The sequence below is a fragment of the Budorcas taxicolor genome, chromosome 19 (genome assembly GCF_023091745.1).
Source record: "Budorcas taxicolor isolate Tak-1 chromosome 19, Takin1.1, whole genome shotgun sequence".
Classification (NCBI taxonomy): domain Eukaryota; kingdom Metazoa; phylum Chordata; class Mammalia; order Artiodactyla; family Bovidae; genus Budorcas; species Budorcas taxicolor.
In genome coordinates, this window is record NC_068928.1 from 55,955,111 (window position 1) to 55,973,675 (window position 18,565).

At 60.4% G+C, this 18,565-nt stretch overlaps 1 protein-coding gene across 3 annotated transcripts in view; it reads right to left on the minus strand.

Annotated features, from left to right (window-relative positions):
• Positions 1-645: 645 nt before the first annotated feature.
• TMEM104 (transmembrane protein 104) overlaps positions 646-18,565 on the minus strand; it is a 54,641-nt gene continuing 36,721 nt past the window's right edge. For all 3 annotated transcript variants that reach the window (XM_052657413.1, XM_052657414.1, XM_052657412.1), the window contains exons 9-10: positions 15,217-15,310; positions 646-3,132 (exon numbers count right to left, since the gene is read on the minus strand). In XM_052657413.1, coding sequence (XP_052513373.1) covers positions 2,372-3,132; positions 15,217-15,310 — 855 coding nt within the window. In that variant the 3' untranslated portion in view covers positions 646-2,371. The remainder of the gene's footprint in view (positions 3,133-15,216; positions 15,311-18,565) is intronic.

The following is an 18,565-nucleotide window of genomic DNA, read 5'->3' on the forward strand; positions in this document are numbered from 1 at the left end:
AGGCTGACTCCCACCTTGACCTGGCCTGCCCTCAGGGCCAGTCTGGGGCAGGCAGGACAGGTGAATGGCATCGGGTTGGGGCCTCCTCTGCAGCGACAACTTGGACCCAAGCCAGGTTGGGCTGGCATCCTTTTCTAGCTTCCCCACCACCGACCCCAGGTTTGTCTGTAGACCAGACGCCATCACCCTACTTGCCCACCTCCCTAAGTGGGTGTCAACACAGCTGAACGTGCTGGACGGGCAAGGTGAGCACCTGGCGACCGGCCAGCTGTTAGGTCCTAGGCCCCCATCCCCTGGGGCTATCAGCAGCAGAGAGGACGCTGACCCCATCTGACCTCCAGCAGCACGGAAGTTAGGCAAATAGCAAGGAGCAAAGGAGCCCAGACCGGCAGGGGTGAGGCGCCCTGGTTTGCTATCAGTGACGTGGACACCTCGGGCCACTTATTTCCAGGACCGTGGCTGCTCGGCTGGGTGGCGGAGCGGAACATGGCCGCCGGACTCTGCGGCTGTCAGCTCCAGATTGCCACATAAATCAACCTGGTTTTACGACACTAATAAATTTGTGTCCAAAATTTGGTTTGGAGCCTGAGGCGGCAGGATGGTTTGATTCGCTTTGTTCTTAAGCAAGAGGAAAATGTAATTGGAGAAGGGTAAGCACAGACGTTTTAATTGACTTTTCAGCAAAACAGCTGGGCAGCCCCAGGGAGGGTCCCAGCCCCAAGGGGCTGGACACATCCCGGCCCCGCCCACCCTGCAAGGCCTCCTGGGAGGCAGCTACGATGGCAAACGGGGAAGGGGTATCTTTCCAGAAGGATGGAGGATAACAGTGCGTTGGATGAGCTGTTAGGACGGAAGATGCATGACAAGAGTGAGAAAGCAGGTCGTGGCTGATTGAGACACTGGACTCTCACAGGCCGGGGACTACCCCGGGGGCCCCAGGGGAGGGCTGGGACCACCCGCGGACACCCGGTGTTCTTGCAAAGCCTGTGTCCCCCTCCCCAAGACCACCGTGGGCCTCAGAAGACCTGGCAGCCACGCTCTGTCCAAAGTGTGAACACAGTTGAGATGCACGGGGGTGGAGGGGGCAGGGAGCAGGCTGCTGGGATTCCCTGGAGAGCCGAGCAAGGCACTGAGATCAAAGAACGGAGGGACAGGGACCCCACCCAGAGGCTGCTCCTGTCCACTGCTCTGGGCTTCCGGACAGGAGGATTAGGCCCAGGGCCAGGGGCTCGCCAAGGAGGGCCAGGAGGAGCCCCCAGGTCCTGAAGCAGGAGAAGGCACATTGAAAATGCAGTTCATTCGAGTCACCCGTGTCTCCCAGGGAGGCTGGCCCAGCAGGTGCATGCATGATTACGTGTATGGGGGGGGGGTACCATGTGGAGCTGGTGAGGTGCCGGGAACCTGGCCCTCCTTCCATGGGAAGGGTGAGCGGGCCTAAATTTCACCCCATGGCGCCCAAGGGGCATGGAGAGCATGGACGTTGGTCCATACTCACAGCCCGGCTCGAAAGGGAGCCCCTGTTAGTGTTGGAGTGGGGGCAGGGTCATTGGGGAGCAGGCCCGATCTCTTTTACGGGGTGGGAACCATGGGCTACATGCTGGGGTGCTCCCAGCCATGGTGGTGACAGCCGGGGGTCACTCCAGTGCCCCTTGTATGCTGGCCCCTGCCCCCCCCAACCCAGGCACTGCAGAAGGCCCAAGGATCCCTTCCAGGGATGTGTGGGCTGCTGTGTCTGCGAGAAAATGGCTGCTCCCACCCGCTGCTCCGGGGTCATCGTGGACTCAGGAGCCGGGGAGAGATGTTGGTGCCCTCCGTGTGGCCCTCACTGCTCTGGTCTGGGGCCCCTGGGACCAATTAGCACATCTGGTCCTTGTCATCGGCTGGCCTGGCGCTCCCCTAGGAGAGGTGCTTGGCACCTCCAGCCCTGGCGGAAAGGCGAGCCCTGCCAGGCCCAGTGGGGAGGACAGGAGGGCTCTGGGATTGCCCTGGTGGAGCGGATTTGCCAAAGATGTGAGGGGCGGGGGCTGGGAGGGAGGCTGGGGGGACATGAGTCTGGTATAAACAGTGGCAGTGCCAGCGCTGCGTTTCCACCGTTCCAAAGCAGAGGACTCGATTCCAGTAACCAGACTAGAACCTCGGAGCAGCCACGTGGCCCTGCTGTGGGGCTCGGCTGGCCGGGGGCAGCCCCAGGTAAGAGGACCTGGAGGAGAGTGACCTCAGTGAGGTGCAGGCTGTGTGGAATCCTGGGTGGGGAGGAGGTCCCCTCCAAGAGCCTGGGTCTTGCCTGCCCTGCTGTGCCCAGGGAGGCAACGAGCTCTGGGCTCTGCCAGTGAGGCCCCCTACCCCTCTCGTCACCAGACACGTCCTGCTGTCAGAGCTTGGTCTCGCTGAGGACGATGTTGGCGGTGACAAAGAAGAAGCAGGAGAAAGCCCAGAGCAGCACAAAGCCCACCCAGAAGGTGTGGCGGAAGGGGGACCTGTGCTTGTTGACGGTCCCGTAGCCGAAGGCCAGCTGGGTGTCCTTGCGGCAGAGGTACACCAGGAAGGCCGGGATGACGTACTGGATGCCTGTGCCTGCGTAGGCCCCCGTGATGCCCACCAGGGACTCCAGGTCGTGGGTGCAGAAGGCCACCAGCACGGGTGGCAGCAGGGTGATGGTGGGGAACACCACGCGGTCCACCACCCAGGGGTATGTGCCCCCCTCGCGGTGGAAGAGCGTCTTCCAGTTGTTGCGGAGGGTCACGGCGATGATGGGGAAGTTGGTGCTGATGGTGAAGACGGGGAAGAGGCCCAGGAAGAAGCGCACGGCGGCCAGGCCCACCACGTCGCAGCGCGCGAAGTTGAGGGTGTACATGTCCAGCAGGCTGTCGCCGCGGAAGCAGAAGATGGCGGTGAAGGAGAGGAGTCCGTAGAACGCCAGGATGAGCACGTAGTCTAGGAAGACCAGGCGCGTGAGGTGGCGCTTGGAGGAGACGGGGGTGAGGAGCGACGGCAGGGAGTGCTGGCACATGAAGGAGTAGACGCACACGCCCAGCAGGTTCCGGACACCCGAGAGGTCGGCCAGCGGTGGGCGCCCCTCCCCGCGCCCGTGCGCAATGCGCACCAGGGCCAGCACGATCATGATGGCGAAGGCTGCAAGACAGGACCGCGGTCAGAAAGGCAGGGAGGAGGGGCAGCCGCGCCCGGGCCCTGTCTCGGGTCTGGGGGCGGCAACCGCAGGACCCGAGCCCCAAGAGAAAGCGCATTAAGATTCCCAAGGCTGGGAGAGTCGTCCTTGGGGGCAGGCCAGCGGTGGCTGCTGTACAGGAGTGTGTGTGTGTGTAGGGTTGCTGGGCACAGCAGGAGGGCGATCAGTGGAGTAGCCGTGGGCTGTCCCCCTTGGAGGAGCGCAGGCTCCCTACGGCCCAGGGCTCTGGGGGTAGGGGTTTCCTGCAAGCCTCCTGGCACGGGCAGGCCTGGAGCAGGGTGCTGGTCGCTCTCCTCCCTTTGGTTTAAAGACTGGGTTGTCTGAGGATTGAGGGGTGGGGTGGAGGGCATGGAGCCCTTGGGAGGAGCCATCCTCCTGGGCGAGGGCCACGGAGGATGGCAGCCTTGGGTGGAGGACGGGACCGAGTCACTCGAGGCAAGAAATGGCACTGGGGGCCAATGCTGCAGGAGCTGAGGCCAAGGCTAGAGGCCGAGGCTGTGTGGCTCTGTTCTCCTGGACAGGTAGGACTCTGCCCTGGGTGTGCTGCAGAAAGGGAAGGGGATCGGGGACTGTTGAGAGCAGACAGAGCTCTGGGCTGGCTGCACTCTTACAGCGGCCCTGATACCACGAGCCGGTGCTCCTGAACATCAGCGCCTGGAAGACAGACACACTTGCTGATCCTGTGGACGCCAAGTCTCTGGCTTCCCGAATCTGTTATCCAGAGTTCCCAGAATGGCCACTGTTAGGCGCTCTGCACACCCAGAGACCCACGGCATTCCTGTCTCCAGTGCCAGGGTCCACACACCCCTGCTGTTTCTGCTCAGACCAGACCTGGCAGCCCCTCCAGCCTGGGCCCCCATGGCTCAGGTAAAGCCCACCGTGACACCTGACATTTCTTGGGCAGTGATGCAAGTGAGGTGAAGGGACAGTGGCTGAAGAGCTGGGCTGCCGGCCACGTGGCTCCTGCCTGCCAGGCCGTCGCAGGCTTGGGGGTCCTCCCAGGTGGGAGGCTGGGGGTCTCCCCACTGTGCCCTTCAGGCCAGGTCACACCGTCTGCTCCCCAGAAGGGAGCCCTTTCTCCGAGGACGCCCGGGAAGCCAGACTGCCGTCTGCCCACAGTGACACTTGGGAGCAGGACGGATGGAACTGTCATCTATTACTTTTAATCGGAGCTGCCGACGCTGCCGGGCACTAGTCGGGAGGAGGGGAGCCAGGAAACAGGCCGTGGAAGTTGCCAATAAAGACGATGATTTGTTTCTGAGGCTCTCAGCCGCACACGTCCCTGCTGCTTCTGATTCTGGGGGCCCCATGACCAAGGGCATCACAGGTCCTGCCAGTGCTTGTCAGTCAAGGGGAAGGGGCGACCCAGTTCCCCTCTCGGGGACACCTGAGACCCCAGTGGTCTGGCTCGTCTGTTTTCTCGGGGTGGGTGCAGGGTGGGGAGGCGGGTCAGAGATCTGTGTAGGAGAGCCACATCCAGAAAGTGCACTGGGGCAGGATATGATGGCAGGGGGTGGGGGGGACCCAGGGGAAAGGCCGGACAGGGTGGAAGTGGAGCCAGGGAGTCTTGGGCTTCCCTGGTGGCTGAGTGGTAAAGAATCCTCCTGCAATGCAAGAGCCTCAGGAAACATGGGTTCGATCCCTGAGTTGGGAAGGTTCCCCTGGAGGAGGGCATGCTCACTCACTCCAGCATTCTTGCCTGGAGAATCCCATGGACAGCGGAGCCTGGTGGGCTACAGTCCATGGGGTCACAAAGAGTCGGATGCAACTGAAGCAACTAGGCAGGGAGTCTGCCCTGGGCCAGAGAGGGTTACAGAGCAGAGCTGAGCGGCTGGGGTGGCTACAGCTGGCCCTGGGCCCGCCTGGTGCTTAGCTGGTCAAGAGGCTGCAGCGGACAGTTCTGCTAGCAGAGGTCGGCCACCTGAGGCAGGGCCAAGGCCAAGAGGGCAGCTGCTACAAGGCAGGAGCTCAGTCCTGCCCTGCCCCCACCTGAGTGTCTGGTGGTGAACTGGCACTACCCCTGGCCCAGGCCGAGGCTGGCACGTGCTGTGAAAGAGGCACGTGGCAAACCCTCCAGAGCTCTGTTGAACTTGGCCGAGGGGCTCTGGGTCTGGTGGGCGTACAGGAGGCAGGAGAAGCTGGCTGTTTGGACGTGAGCCTATCCCTGCTCCCTCCAGCTAGGAGGCTGGCTGGCGCGTCTCATTTTCCTCCTCAGCTCTAAATCTCCAAGACTAGTAAGAAACACAAGCAGAAACCGGCTTGCTGACTTCAGAACAAGCTACCTGCTCAGTCCTGATGGGTGGCTCTGATCTTGAGGGGTCATGGCACCGAGGGTGCGAAGGCCAACTTCCCCAGAGCCGTCTGGTCCTGCCCTGGGGACCACACGCCTTCCCTCAGGGCCCTTCCCTCCCCCAGGGCGGGCAGGGGAGCAGAGTTCCCTAGGAGAACAGCTGTCTCCTAGATTGATTATCCGGTCCCCAGGAGATGGCTGCTCCAAAAACTCATCGGGTCTGATCGTAAATCAAGATGAAACGAGGGTGACAGGCTGTGAGCGACGGATGCGGCCGGGAGAGCAGGGCTCTGAGCGTACACCGGACGCCCAGGGCTCGGGCGCCGCCACGGACGGGACGCCCAGGGCTCGGGCGCCGCCACGGACGGGACGCCCAGGGCTCGGGCGCCGCCACGGACAGCTCGCGCCCCCGGGTTGCGGCCAAGGTGGGAGAGAGGATGGGGCAGTGAGCATCCTGACGTCTGGGCAGGCAGAACCTGCAGTTTCCCAGGGCACACACGGCGGGCTGGGCTTCTCTCCGAGCCTCACAGGCTGCGTTCAGAGAGCCTGCGTGATGGCTGGGGTTGCAGTCCGCGTCCATCCACTTCCACCTTCATCCCACACCAGGCTGCTGGGGAGGCAGCCCTGGGGGTGAGGGGAGCAGCTGGGGGCCTGACACACGTCGCCCAAGGAGCGGCTGTTGGCCTCGGAAGGGGCAGCTGCAGGGTAACAAGCGGGGTCAGGAGGCTTCTCTTTTAATATCTGCGGCACCAGCCCGGGGGGAGAAACCACCGGGCTTGTTTTGTGTGAATCAGAGGGCTCACCAGGACCATTCATTCATTCATTTGGCGGTGATGTCCTGAGGGTCCCCTGTGCTGGTAACTAATCTGGGCATCTGCAGATGGTGTCCTGAGCCAACAGGAACAGTCCTAGTCCTTCTAGGGCCTATAGTCCAGGGGCCCACCAGGTGGAACTTACAGGGGAGAAATGACTACGAAAGAAAGGACCGCTACGTGAGCTACGGTGGGGATATGGGGAGAGCCCAGTCTCAGGAGGTCCAAGCCAGGAGAGACCACCTGGGGCTCATAGAGGGGAGCCAGGCGCCGGAGTCGCTTCAGAAGAACCAGTGGGGCTGCCCTGTCATGGTGCAGGAGGGGAGGGTCAGCCCGAAGGGGGCGGGACGGGGTCAGGGCCCCTGGACGGCACTTGCCGCCATGCCCTGTTCCACCCTCAGAGTATTGATCCACCTTGAGCTGCTCCTGCACTGCCTCGGGAGGGAGGGACAGGGAGAGGGAGAGAGACAAGGCAGAGAGACAGACAGGAGCGGAAGGCAGGTCCTAATCTGTACAGATCCTGAGCCCTGAGCGGACAGCTTGGAGGAGACATCTCCCTGATTCCTCTTCTGAGGAGGTCAGGTTGAAAGTGGCTCAGGCACGTCCAGTTGGCAGTCTCAGGTCAGTGGGGTCACGTCATTGCCACCTTTCCGTCCTGGGGACATCAGAGGCCTCAAGTATGGGGGTCAAAGTAAACTCTTATACCAAGATACAGGCTCATGATAGTTAACAAGTCATCAGAGAGGCCCCTAGGGTGCTCCAACGAGAAACCCCCCTTGGTCACCTGCCCTGATTTGCACATGATACTTAAGAGACACAGGACTGAGGTGTGAAACTGGCTTGTCTTTAAAAAGCCCAAGGAGAAGCGAGCTCTCAGTCGCCCGGGGCTGTGACCACCTGGGTGGCCTGCTCTGCAGAGGGGAGGGGACGCACTGCTGGGTGGTGCTGGGGGCGTTTCGGAAGTGGCCTCTGGTCCCGGGTCACTGAGTCAGAGGCATGTTTCGGTAGAAGTCTGAGCTAGAACAGAGCTCCTCTGGAAGGTGGGAGGACTCGGCCCAGCGGCCCAAGCCCAGCCCTGACGTCTGCTGTCTCCTCTGCGGGCCCTGGGAGGAACACAGCTGTCACGGGAGGAGAGGGGACACGTGTCCACTAAGACCAGGTCCCTCATCCTTGATCCCCAAGGGCCCCGAAGCACACAAACACAAGGAGCCACGACTGAGAGCCAAGGGTGAAGCTGATGGAGTCCTTCCGGTGGTGCCCCGGGCGGGGGCTGTGCCAGCAGCCCAGCCCCTGCCCCGCAGCCAGCGCTGTGCCGTGCATTGCCTGGGAGGTGCCTGGTGCCACCTCCCTCCCTGAGCTCTGGGCCTGGCCCCAGATGCTCCCCCCACACACACCCTGCTGCTCTTGGAGCCCCGCGAGTGGCCCTGTTCCCTCACGTGCGAGGCGCAGGCCGTCCGTCAAGGGGGCTGTCAGGGGGACAGCGCCCTCCTCTCCAAGTGGGGAACCAGTGTGCCACGGCTGATGATTATGAATGGCCCTGGGTGCCCATCTCAGCTCGGGCACCGGCGCTCCAGGTGGGGAGCTAGGTCCCGGAGAGCTTCCAGCTTCCTCCTTCAACCCCCAGTGCCCTTGGAGGTTGGGTCATCAAGCTGGGCTGTCCCCAGCCCCCAACCCTGAGATTCAGGAGGGCTGGGAGGATCTGATGGGGTAATGTCAGCCTGATGTGAGAACACTGAAGATCAGGCAGTTTCTTGGCCCTAAAAGCAGGAACAAGTGGCTGGGCAATTGTTCCTTATAAAATAGGACTGGCTAGGGATAGAGAGCCACTGGGCAGGTTCCCAGGACACGCAGTTCAGGGGTGTGAGTGGCAGCTCAGCCTGCAAAGCTCTAACCCCTCGGAGAGAACAGGAGAGAGGGAAGCGGGGAGGAGGCTGCTGCTTTCCTTCTGAATGAGCCAAAGTCCTCGAGTTGCATTGGGCTCAACTCCTGGCCCTGTCCTGAACTGGGTGAGCCTGCAGTGGTCACTTCGCTTCTTAGTGCCTCTGTTTCATCACCTTTAAAAAAGGGAAATGCTCGTGGGTGTGGGGACATGGAATAAGATGTTATTTTAAAAGGTGACAAAGGTCCGTCTAGTCAAAGCTATGGTTTTTCCAGTAGTCATGTATGGATGTGAGAGCTGGACTACAAAGAAAGCTGAGTGAAGAAGAATTGATGTTTTTAAAGTGTGGTGTTGGAGAAGACTCTTGAGAGCCCCTTGGACTGCAAGGAGATCCAACCAGTCCATCCTAAAGGAAATCAGTCCTGAATATTCTTTGGAAGGACTGATGCTGAAGGTGAAACTCCAATACTTCGGCCACCTGATGTGAAGAGCTGACTCGTTGGAAAAGACCCTGATGCTGGGAAAGATTGAAGGCGGGAGAAGGGGATAACAGAGGATGAGATGGTTGGATGGCATCACTGACTCGATGGACATGAGTCTGAGCAAGCTTTGGGAGTTGGTGATGGACAGGGAAGCCTGGTGTACTGAAGTCCATGGGGTTGCAAAGAGTCAGACACGAGTGAGTGACGGAACTGAATTGAGTAAGCACAGCGCAGGATCTGTCCCACAGCAATCACTCAAAAACATGTCCGTCCCTTTTATCATCACAGGAACCTTATTTCCTATCCTGATAGCCCAGATCAGCAGGAAAACCTATAAACCCTAAGTCCTCACCTAATTCTCCTTCTGCACAAGGAGGGTCCTGGGGTCAACCCATGACCCCACTCAGGTCGAGTCACAGTCATGACCCTTTCCTGCTGAGCGTCTCTGGCCCAGGTGTCAGCTAATCTCTGGGGGCTGAGGAGGACCCGGGGCAGGCTGCTCACACTTGCTCTGTGGACCAGAGCCACCTCCTTCTGCTCCACTGAAGCTCATACGAGGCCAAGCTGCCCCCAACACCCGGCTGGCCATGGGGACTCGGCGTGTGCTCTCTGTACGGGGCTGGGTGGGAACCGGAAGGGAACTGTTTGGACTCTTCCGCGCCCATGTGAGCCCATCCTTCCGGTCATTGCCCTCCCACCTGAGCTCAGGCTGTGGTCGGGGCAGAGGCTCCTTTCACACCAAGAGGGGACAGGACACAAGGAAACACGCTCTCTGGCGGGGAGGGGCGCCCTCGGGGGAGGAGGGAAGCCCCTGAGCAGATGCACTCGGCTCCAGGAGCACCGTGGCCCTGGGTCAGATTTTGTGCCAGGTTCACAAGACATTCTGTGATCTCCGGCCTTGCCTGTGTAACTCGCACAAGTCCCCTGGGTTGCGATGAAGGAAGGGACTTTAGATCTGACTGCCTTCCCCTGCTGGATCAGCCCCTGAGGTTTCCAGAGGATTCGAGCTTGGTGGGCATCATTATCATCTCAGAGGCAGGAGAGGAGGGTGTTTAAGTAATCAGCTTAGGGGACGGAGGTTCTGCTCCAGAAGGACTCAGGGCAGAGCCTCAAGTGTGTCAGGAGGAGTTGTTGATCAAGGGCAGGTATTTGAGTCTCTGAAGCAATCAAGCCTTAAGTATGAAATCAAGAGCTCTGGCCTTTTCATCCTTCGACTTTCCACACCCTCAAAGCACGGCAAGTGGCGGCTGGGGAGCTGGCTCCTGTTTGTAATCACTGAGAGAGTACAGCCCAGGGGCCTCTGGCTGGCGGGCGGACTAATCTCCTTTGGCGAGATCAGAAACATAACTCTTCCACACCGTCACTTTTCCCGAAGGCGGCTCAGTCCTTTCTAAACCTTCTCTTCTTGCTCCTTCCCCCTCTCGGGTGTCTAAGCCCCAACCCCTGATGTGACCGCACCTGGGGTGACTTCGTGCTTCCCAGGGGGTGCTGGGAAGAATCCGCCTGCCAGTGCAGCTGGGGACGGGGCTGTTAAAGAGCTGTTACAGGTCAAATGAGATCAGAAGGGCGGACCCTAATCTGATGGGATATGTGCTCTTTTTTTTAAATAAATTAAAAAATTTTTATTTAGTTATTTTTGGCCGCTCTGGGTCTTCATCACTGCACTTGGGCTTTCTCTAGTTGGGACGAGCGGGGGCTACTCTTTGCTGTGGTGCTCGGGCTTCTCTTGTTCTAGAGCACCAGCTCTAGGGCACGCGGGCTTAAGCTGCCCCGTGGCATGTGGGACGTTCCCAGACCAGGGATCGAATCCGTGTCCCCTGCACTGCAAGGCGGACTCTTAGCCACTGGACCACCAGGGAACTCCCACGTGCTCTTATAAAAGGAGAAAGGGGAGACAGAGCACATGCTGTCTGCACACACAGAGGAAAAGCCACGTGACGGCATGGTGAGCAGGTGGTCACCTACAAGCCAGGGAGGGAGGTCTCACCAGAAACCAGCCCTAGCAGGCTCCTTGACCCTGCGCATCCAGCCTCCAGAACTGAGAAGACAGACCTCTGCTGTTTAAGCCACCGATTCACGGTATCGTTACGACAGCCTGAGCCCACTAAGGCAGCTGAAGAGCAGTGGCCGGATGCAGAGAGAAACCAGGAAGGCCAGAAAGAGGGGAGGCGTGGGGCTCCCCAGGGTCTGAAGGCAGATTCCGGGGCTGCCCAGGGCCACAGCTCCTCCGATATGGATGCCCGACCCGGCTGTCTGGCTGGGGTTCACCCTGGCTCGCGGGCAGCCCGGTTCTGAGCAGAGGCGTGCCTGTAACCCTGGTCTGTTGGGCACCTCGCCTGTCTGGGCCTCATCCCCCTCTCTCTGCTTGAGTCCAGGCAGCTGGCCTGCCGACCTCCTGGATGAGCAGGAGTCCCTGCCCGAAGGCCAGGTCAGCACAAGTGTCGGCCACACGCAGGGCAGAGCTGCCGACAGCAGAGGCCGCTCAGAGGGGAGAGCCAGTCAGGGTCTCTGCTTGGAGCCAAGCCGGGCTCTGAGGTCAGCCCTGCCGCTAATGAAAGGGGTCATTTGGTGACACGTGGCTGGCCCTTCAGCAAGCTTTAATTAAGGTCTTCTCTACCCTAAGAGCCTTAAGACAGCATCCTCCAGTTCTTCTTTCAACTAACCTCTGCATCTGCAGAGAAAACTTTTGGAAAACCAAGAATAAAATTAAGACCAGAGTGAAACATACACAGAAAGGTTTTCCTGGATCCCCTCCGCTGGCTGCATAACCAGTGAAAGCTGGACACAAGGAGAGCCCTGGACAGTGGCCGAGGTGGGGGATGTCAGGGTGGGGGGCAGCGGCAAAGGCTCGGGACAAAGCCTGGCTGGGGGGGCAGGTGGGGGTCCATGTGCTACTTTCATTTGCGGGGGGGGTGGGGCCTTCCTGGCCTTCCGAGAAGCACCAGTTGCGTGAGGGGACAGCGCTGAGTGGCTGTGAAGGAATTCAAACACTGAGCTGGCCTGTCGAGCCAACAGGATGTGGGGAACAGATGGCTCAGGCAAGGATGACCCCGGGCTGCTGGTGGTGACAGCTGAGATCAGTCATGGATCCACTGGGGGGAGTTGGCCACTCGGCCACAGATAATTCTGGGGATGGGCAAAATTGGAGCCCTCGTGTTCCCGGGTGACGTCCCCTCCCGGGGACCTTCTGCTCCTCGGGCCATCAGCCCCGGGCCCCACCTCTTCCTGCTGGCTCGGCCTGGAGGACAAATCTGGGGCACCTGCCGGGGGAGGTGGGGCGTGCGGGGGCCGAGGAAATCCACGCGGCTCCAGTGTATGCACAGACCGCTGAGGGGGATGGTGCCTGACCCACTTTGAGGGGAGCACAGAGACGGGAATAACGCGCGTGGTGCTGCTCTGAATACACGATCAGAGGGAAGGCAGCCCTGTGGGTCCCCGACAGCCCAGCCCGAGGAGGGCTGCTGCGCCGGAGCTGCCTTTATTAGAGAGAAGCGGTTTTTTAATAACACTGAACGGGGTGCCCCAAGCCGAGCCAGCTGTGTTCCCGAGCGGGAGGCGTCTGCTGGGGGTGGGGCGTCGGGGGGGAATAACGGGGGTGAAGGGATGCTGCCGCTGTGGCCCCTTCCAGCCTGAGAGCCGCCCCCCTGCCCCCCTGCCCCAGGCGGCCCAGGGACCACGGTCCACAGTGGTCGGTTAAGTAGCTGAAGGCTCCAGCTCTGGGGTCACAGCTGCTGGGACTGTGGGCCTGAAGGACAGCACTGTCGTCTGCGTCCCCTAAGTGTCCCTGGTGGATGTGTGGCTGACGGTGAGAACTAGGAGTTAGGAGGAAGCCCAGCCTCTCTGCGAGGCCGGCCTGAGTCTCATTACTGGGAGGCTCGGGCTTTCCTTGAAGATGTGGGGGTGACGGTGAAGAGCAGGGAGGCATCCCATCTGATGGGCCTGGGGCCCAGCACTGGGTGGGGGGCGGGACGGGGAGGCCGGACAGCGGCAGCCGGCAACGCTCCCAGATCTCGGCAGGGATACCCAGGGACACAGCTCTTTCGGGGCAGTTTGGGCCACGTCTCTGACCTCCTGGCCAGCCCCAAGAGAGGCTCACTCTGGGGCCGCTCCTGGGACGTAGTGGCCAGAGATGACGACAGTGAGCGTGCGCACAGGGCTGGTGTCTGGACGCTGGAGCGCTGTGCAGACAGCGCTTTCTACACGGTCTCATTGTATCTTCCAGGTCTCCCAAACTCAGCCACCCGGTCTCCCCAGAACTTATTTGAGCAGCAAAAGAAATCAATGGTGGCACTTGTCAGACATGTTCTGACGTTTTCCTGACATGCGGCTATTTGCAAAGGCCATCGGCCCTTTAGATCACAACCAGGGGCTTCTGTCGGAGGGACCAGCCCGCAGGCTTCTCAGCCTGTCTGGAGCTCTGGGCAGGGGAGGGGGTTGGGGGGGATAGGCATGCTCAGACGGGGTCCCTGCAGTCTGCCCTGGCCTCAACAGATGGCAGAACAAACTCCTAATTACGCATGAGAAAGCTTCCGGCTCAGCACATCTATTTATGATTTTCCGGTCCCTTCGGTGTTCCTGCTTCCCTGTGCCTTCCAAGAACCCAAGTTAGCTGATTGCCACCCTATCTCCCCTCCCCGCTTGGCTCCCCCGGACATCCTGGGCCCTAATCTGGGCGGTGGGGAGAGACACGGTAGGCAGGAAGTGGGAAGGCAAGGGGGACATGGCCACAGAGCTGCCGTTCAGCAGCAAAATGAAGAGGGGGCTCATCGCAAACTGACAACTTGGCACACACTCGAGAGGACAAACAGGGCCAGGGTGCTCACTGCCTCTGCAGGAGTTCTAGAAAAATCACCTGGGGTCATTTTGGGCCAGAAGTGAGATGCCCCTCACCCACTGCGATATCCCACGGGCAGGGGTGACTTGCTCCCTCCCACGGTGGGGTTGCCTGGCGGTTCCCCGGGTAAACGATTTCTGCTCCCTGCCCGCCCCCCCATCCTGCTCTGTCCTGTGCTCTGGGATCAGGACCGGGGAGACCCCTTCAAGCAGGTCTGCAAAGGAAAATGACTGGGTGGCTCCAGCAGGAACTGAACCCCAGGCTCAGCTACCTGTTAAGAGGGCTGACATCACTGGGTGGTTGGGCTTCCACCCAAAAGGGCTTCGTGTCAGAGATGGCTTTCCCTTTTCGAGCCCAGAGGCCTGACTCTCTCAGGGAGACAAACAACAGGCCTGAGCTGTCACCCACGGTTGGTGGAGAGGCTGCGGCCGATTGATTACCTCTCAGATCAGAGGGAGAAGAGGGGCAAGGGCCTCGCAGCCACAGCCAGGTCACCGCCTCGTGCCCTCTCGCAAGGCCAGGGCCACCTCGCCCTGCCACCGTGCCAGGGGCTGCCTCCGAGGGCCTGGGGGCTGCAGGTGGAGACTGGCGGAGGCCCCCTGCAGTTCCCTTGCTGCCCTAAAGGGAGAGGCTCCGCCCGGGAGAAGGAGAAACAGAGCGGGGTCACGGCGGGCCGCAGTGGCCCACGCTGGGGGAAAGAGCAGCCCATTTTCTAAAGCAGCTGAGCCGCGGGCTCCACTCCGTGGGCTCCGTCCTGGAGGAAGGCGAGGATCCCAAGAGCAGAACTGGGAGGGGCAGGGGCTGTGGGAGGTGCCCAGGGATCCCGGGCTGGCTGGCGCTGGGAGCTCAGCATGGCCTCTGAGGGTGGAGCCGGGTCTGACCCGAGCCTGGGGCCGCCTGGTGTCCGTGCCAGATACCCGCCCTTTATTTACTGTCAGCCTCCTACAACCTCTCTCTTCTAACACAGGCACCGCTCACCACACACAGACAGGACCTCATGTTACACATGCCCCCTGGGGATCCTGGGGGGCTGGGGAGACCCCTCTGCCAGGCCCATCAACCAGAACAGCAACAGCATCTTTGCTTTGAGACCAAAACCAATGTGTGACTGATCCCAGAGCACCCGCCGGGGGCGGGGGTGACGGTGGCTGCACACCCTCCGGTCGTGGGCCCAGGTGGGTCCCGGCCCTTCCGGGTGGAAGGCAGAACAGTGTCAGAAGTGAATGAACTCCCAGCCACCGACTCCCCCCGAGCTCAGTGGGGGTCTTGCTCTTTGCAGTGTCAGTTGGAAGGTACTGTGGTGGTGTCTTTTTACGCTCTAGTGGCCAGGGACTCAAGAGGTGGCCACCACGGCCCGCTGGGTTTTAAGGCTGTGCTGCATGGGGTGTCCGTGAGAACAAAAAGCAGCTGCTCTCCTGCCCTGAAGGGGCCCAGCCCCATCCAGGCCTCTAGGAGCACCACCCTCTGGGTGATGGGGACCCAGCACAGTCAGAACAAGCGGTCCTCAGCTGAGCCCTGCCTTTGCCCACGTGACCTCGAAGTGACTTGTCTTTTTTTGGGGCAAAATTTGCCCACCAGTAGAAAGGCACAGAGTGCTTGCCTCCTCCCTGTGCTCAGGAGTCCATGGGAACCCCTTCTACCTCCTAGTGCTGGCTGCGAGCCCGCGTGGCCGTCTTGGGAAGACTGGGAATGAGGGGAGTGAGGCAGACCTCGAGATGCTTGTCAGACTCACCGATCCATCTCATCAGGGACGTGAGGATCTGCAGGTACTTGGTCTTCTGGACGTCAAAGAAGGTGAAGGGTCCGAGGAGGAGCGTGAAGACGGCCTGGTGATAAAAACAAGAGTGAGAAGGTGCAGAGGCCAGGCGCGTGTGGCATCCCGTGAGTGTGGGCAGGGCACACTGTTCACGTAGCCTCCAGCATCACCAGGGCTGCTCCGAACCCAGGTGTGCGCCGGGAACGGCAGAGGCTCCCTGGGGTCAGACAGCACCGCCTGGCGAGTTCCTAGGACCAGGGCTGCAGCAGAAAATGAGAACCGTGCGTGTCTGCTGGGCCTCACACTTGTGGTCCTGAGGCGACTTTCTAGGCAAATCACAGGTGATCTCTTGGGGACATGGCCCTGCTTGCTTCTCTTCTCAGTAAGTGCTGACCGAGGGGGTCACGGGCCCAGCAGCAGGCCAGTGTGAGCACTGGTTAGGAAGGTGAGGCTCCGAAACAAACCCCAGGTACATCCCGGGCTCTCACGGTTTACTGGGAAGAAAGGACAGAGGGGTGGGGACGCAAGGGCCCCGATGACCCGGCACAGTGGGAAGGACACCATCCTGAACGGTTCAGAGGACAGGATCAATCAGGATGTTGGTAATCAGCAACCTCTTGAATTCTGCGAGAAGGTGAAGCCTGGAGAATCAGAGCCAGTGTCTCCTGGGGCAGAGCCACAGAGAAACATCCTGGACCAGGAAGAGCAGGAAGTGGATGGGTGTTGGGGGTGGGAGCTGTGGGGGTGCCGGCACTGGCCCCCTCGTGGCCCTTCCTCTCTGGAGAACAGGGAGAGCGAGTGCTTCCTTAGGGGGAAAACCGAAGAGAACTCAAACCCGGCCTTAGAGAACTGGGATCTGGGTAAACTGAACCCCCTCTGCAAAAGAGAACAGGGAGGCGGATAAACGTGGCCCCACTGAGACTGGGGCTGGGGATGGAGGGAAGCTGAGGCTCTCCATGCCAAGCCGGCTGCTCCGAGAGCGGAGCGATTAGAAGCTGCTGGGTGGAGTTACGAGGATGGCACCATTTCCAATCTGCCACTCGGAAGCAGCAGCGGAGGCAGCAGACCTTATTAACATTTACAGCGTGCCACTTTATCACGTTAATGCTGATGACACTTGCCAGGGACGCAGCGCACGGTGCCAAGCCTGAAAGTGGGGAGCAGGGTTCACTTTGGGGGAGTCGGGGCTGGCCCTGGGATCCGGGTGAACGCGTCCCAGCTGCTTGGCCTGGTGGCCAGTCCCTGGCTCCCCCGACAGGGGTCGGGGGTGAGCCTGTCCCCTCCACCCCCACCCTTCCTGGAAGGGGAGCAGGATGTGGGAGAGGCTGTGACCCCTCATCCAAGTCCATTATCACTGTGAGAATGACAGGAAAGACTGAAGTGCTGCTTAAGCAAGGGCTCTAATTAGCTGGGGTGGGTACGGCCTCCTGGCAGTCCCCCAGGGCTCGGAGACTACTGGAAGGAGCTTCCTTCTGGGGGCAGACAACCAGCCCTGCTTCTGCTCTGGAAGAAGCAGCGGTTTCAGCAGGTGGGGTGATGGGGGAGGCAGAGGACAAGGGCTCTTGTGCAGTCCTCGCCGGCCCCCTGTAGCCTAGGGACAGTGAGGTGACAGTCACCCAGCCGTGTCCGATTCTTTGCCCCCTCATGGACTACAGCCTGCCAGGCTCCTCTGTCCGTGGGATTCTCCAGGCAAGGATATGGGTTGCCACGCCCTCCTCCAGGGGATTTTCCCAAGCCAGGAGTCGAACTCTGGTCTCCTGCATGGCAGGCATGGCCCGGGGACACAGTGAGGTGTGGGGTCACCAGCTCTGGGCCAGCTGAGCCAGTCTGTCTGCAGCGCCCAGCAAGTCATTTAGGAAAATTACCATCTCAGGGGAACTTTCCACTGATGAATTTCTCTTTTGAAGGATGGGGGCGGGACACGTCACGTGGAAAAAAACACGTACCAAGCCACCTGCCATAAACGCTCTCCAATGACCCTGGGCTGCTTGAAACTAGACTGTGGTGTGCCTGGGCCTGGAGTTGGAGTGTTTCGCTTCTGACCTACGATACCTCCGGCTGTGGGTGCCAGACATGTTTGTGGTGGGCGGCTTGTGGTGGGGGATCAGAGCTCATCTTGGAGGCCTAAAGACTGGGTTTTAGAAGGTTCTACTGTGTAAAAACAGGGAGATTACAGAACCCGCCCTGCAGGCAGGCGGGGAATTCTGCTGCTGTGGGCTGCCCTAGGTCTCCTCTGCAGGAGGGACCCCGTCTTCATCCTCCTCCTCCTCGGGAGATACGTCAACATCCTTTTACACACAAGGCCCCATTGCATACCCTCCTGTAGACAGGACTCTGCTGAGAGACCCTTCGTTTAAACGGACAGAGCACACAGGACCACCTCCCAGGGCAGAGTCCGGGAGTGTATGCGAGGTGCCCACTGAGTGCCAGGGAGGATGAGTTGGGCTGGGAACGGGGGGGTCCAGCCCTGCCGGCTCTCTGGGGTCCACCTGCGTGACAACAGGTCTGTCCCCAGGCTGGGGGCAGGCGGTGAAGGGTTCTTTGGAGAGATTGGGTCAACAGCTGTGACATCTGTGGCTGGACAGCAGCTGGAATGTGCTTTCTTTATCCCCCTAGGTTGGGACCACAGGCAGACCGCAGGGCTCAGGAAGATGCAGGGCTGACGGGCAAATAGCAGTCCCTGTGCGGGGCGAAGCTCACGCCGCACTGGGAGCCCAGACCAACACACAGCGCAAGCTGGGGCTAATGAAGGAACAGGTGTCCTCTGCAAACCAGTTCAGCCAGACTCGGCATCCACGGTGGGAAAGGGGAAAGGGCTCGGCCAGCGGCGTGCGTGGGCTCGCCCCGGTGCAGCTGCGAGGTCTGGGCAGGGGAATGGCCCCAGGGTCCCGGGGGTCCAGCCGGCCCAAGCTCACCGCTGGATGCTGAACAGCCACGCATGGCACTGTCTTCCCTTCTCTTTCTACCCAAAGAAGGAATGAAAAGGCAGGAGACAGTCTGTGCTCCTGGGTTTTCCTGTCCAGCCCGTGTGACCTTATACATTAGCTGGCTCCCCGAGCCATTTCCAGACACCCAAGTGCCATGGATCAGTTCAAGCTTGGGATCTGTTCAAGGACTCTCCGAGCCGGACTCATTACAGGAGGCAGAGACACCAACTGCCGTGGCCAAACGTGTTTCTTTAAAAACAAAACAAAACAGACTAACAAAAAGAACGAATTCTTTGGTCTCTAAACGAAACCTTTGAACCGGACGCGGGAACAAAGTCTGAGACCCAGGAGGGTGCAGACGGGGCCTTGTGTGGGTCTCTCTCGTCCGGCTGGTGAGT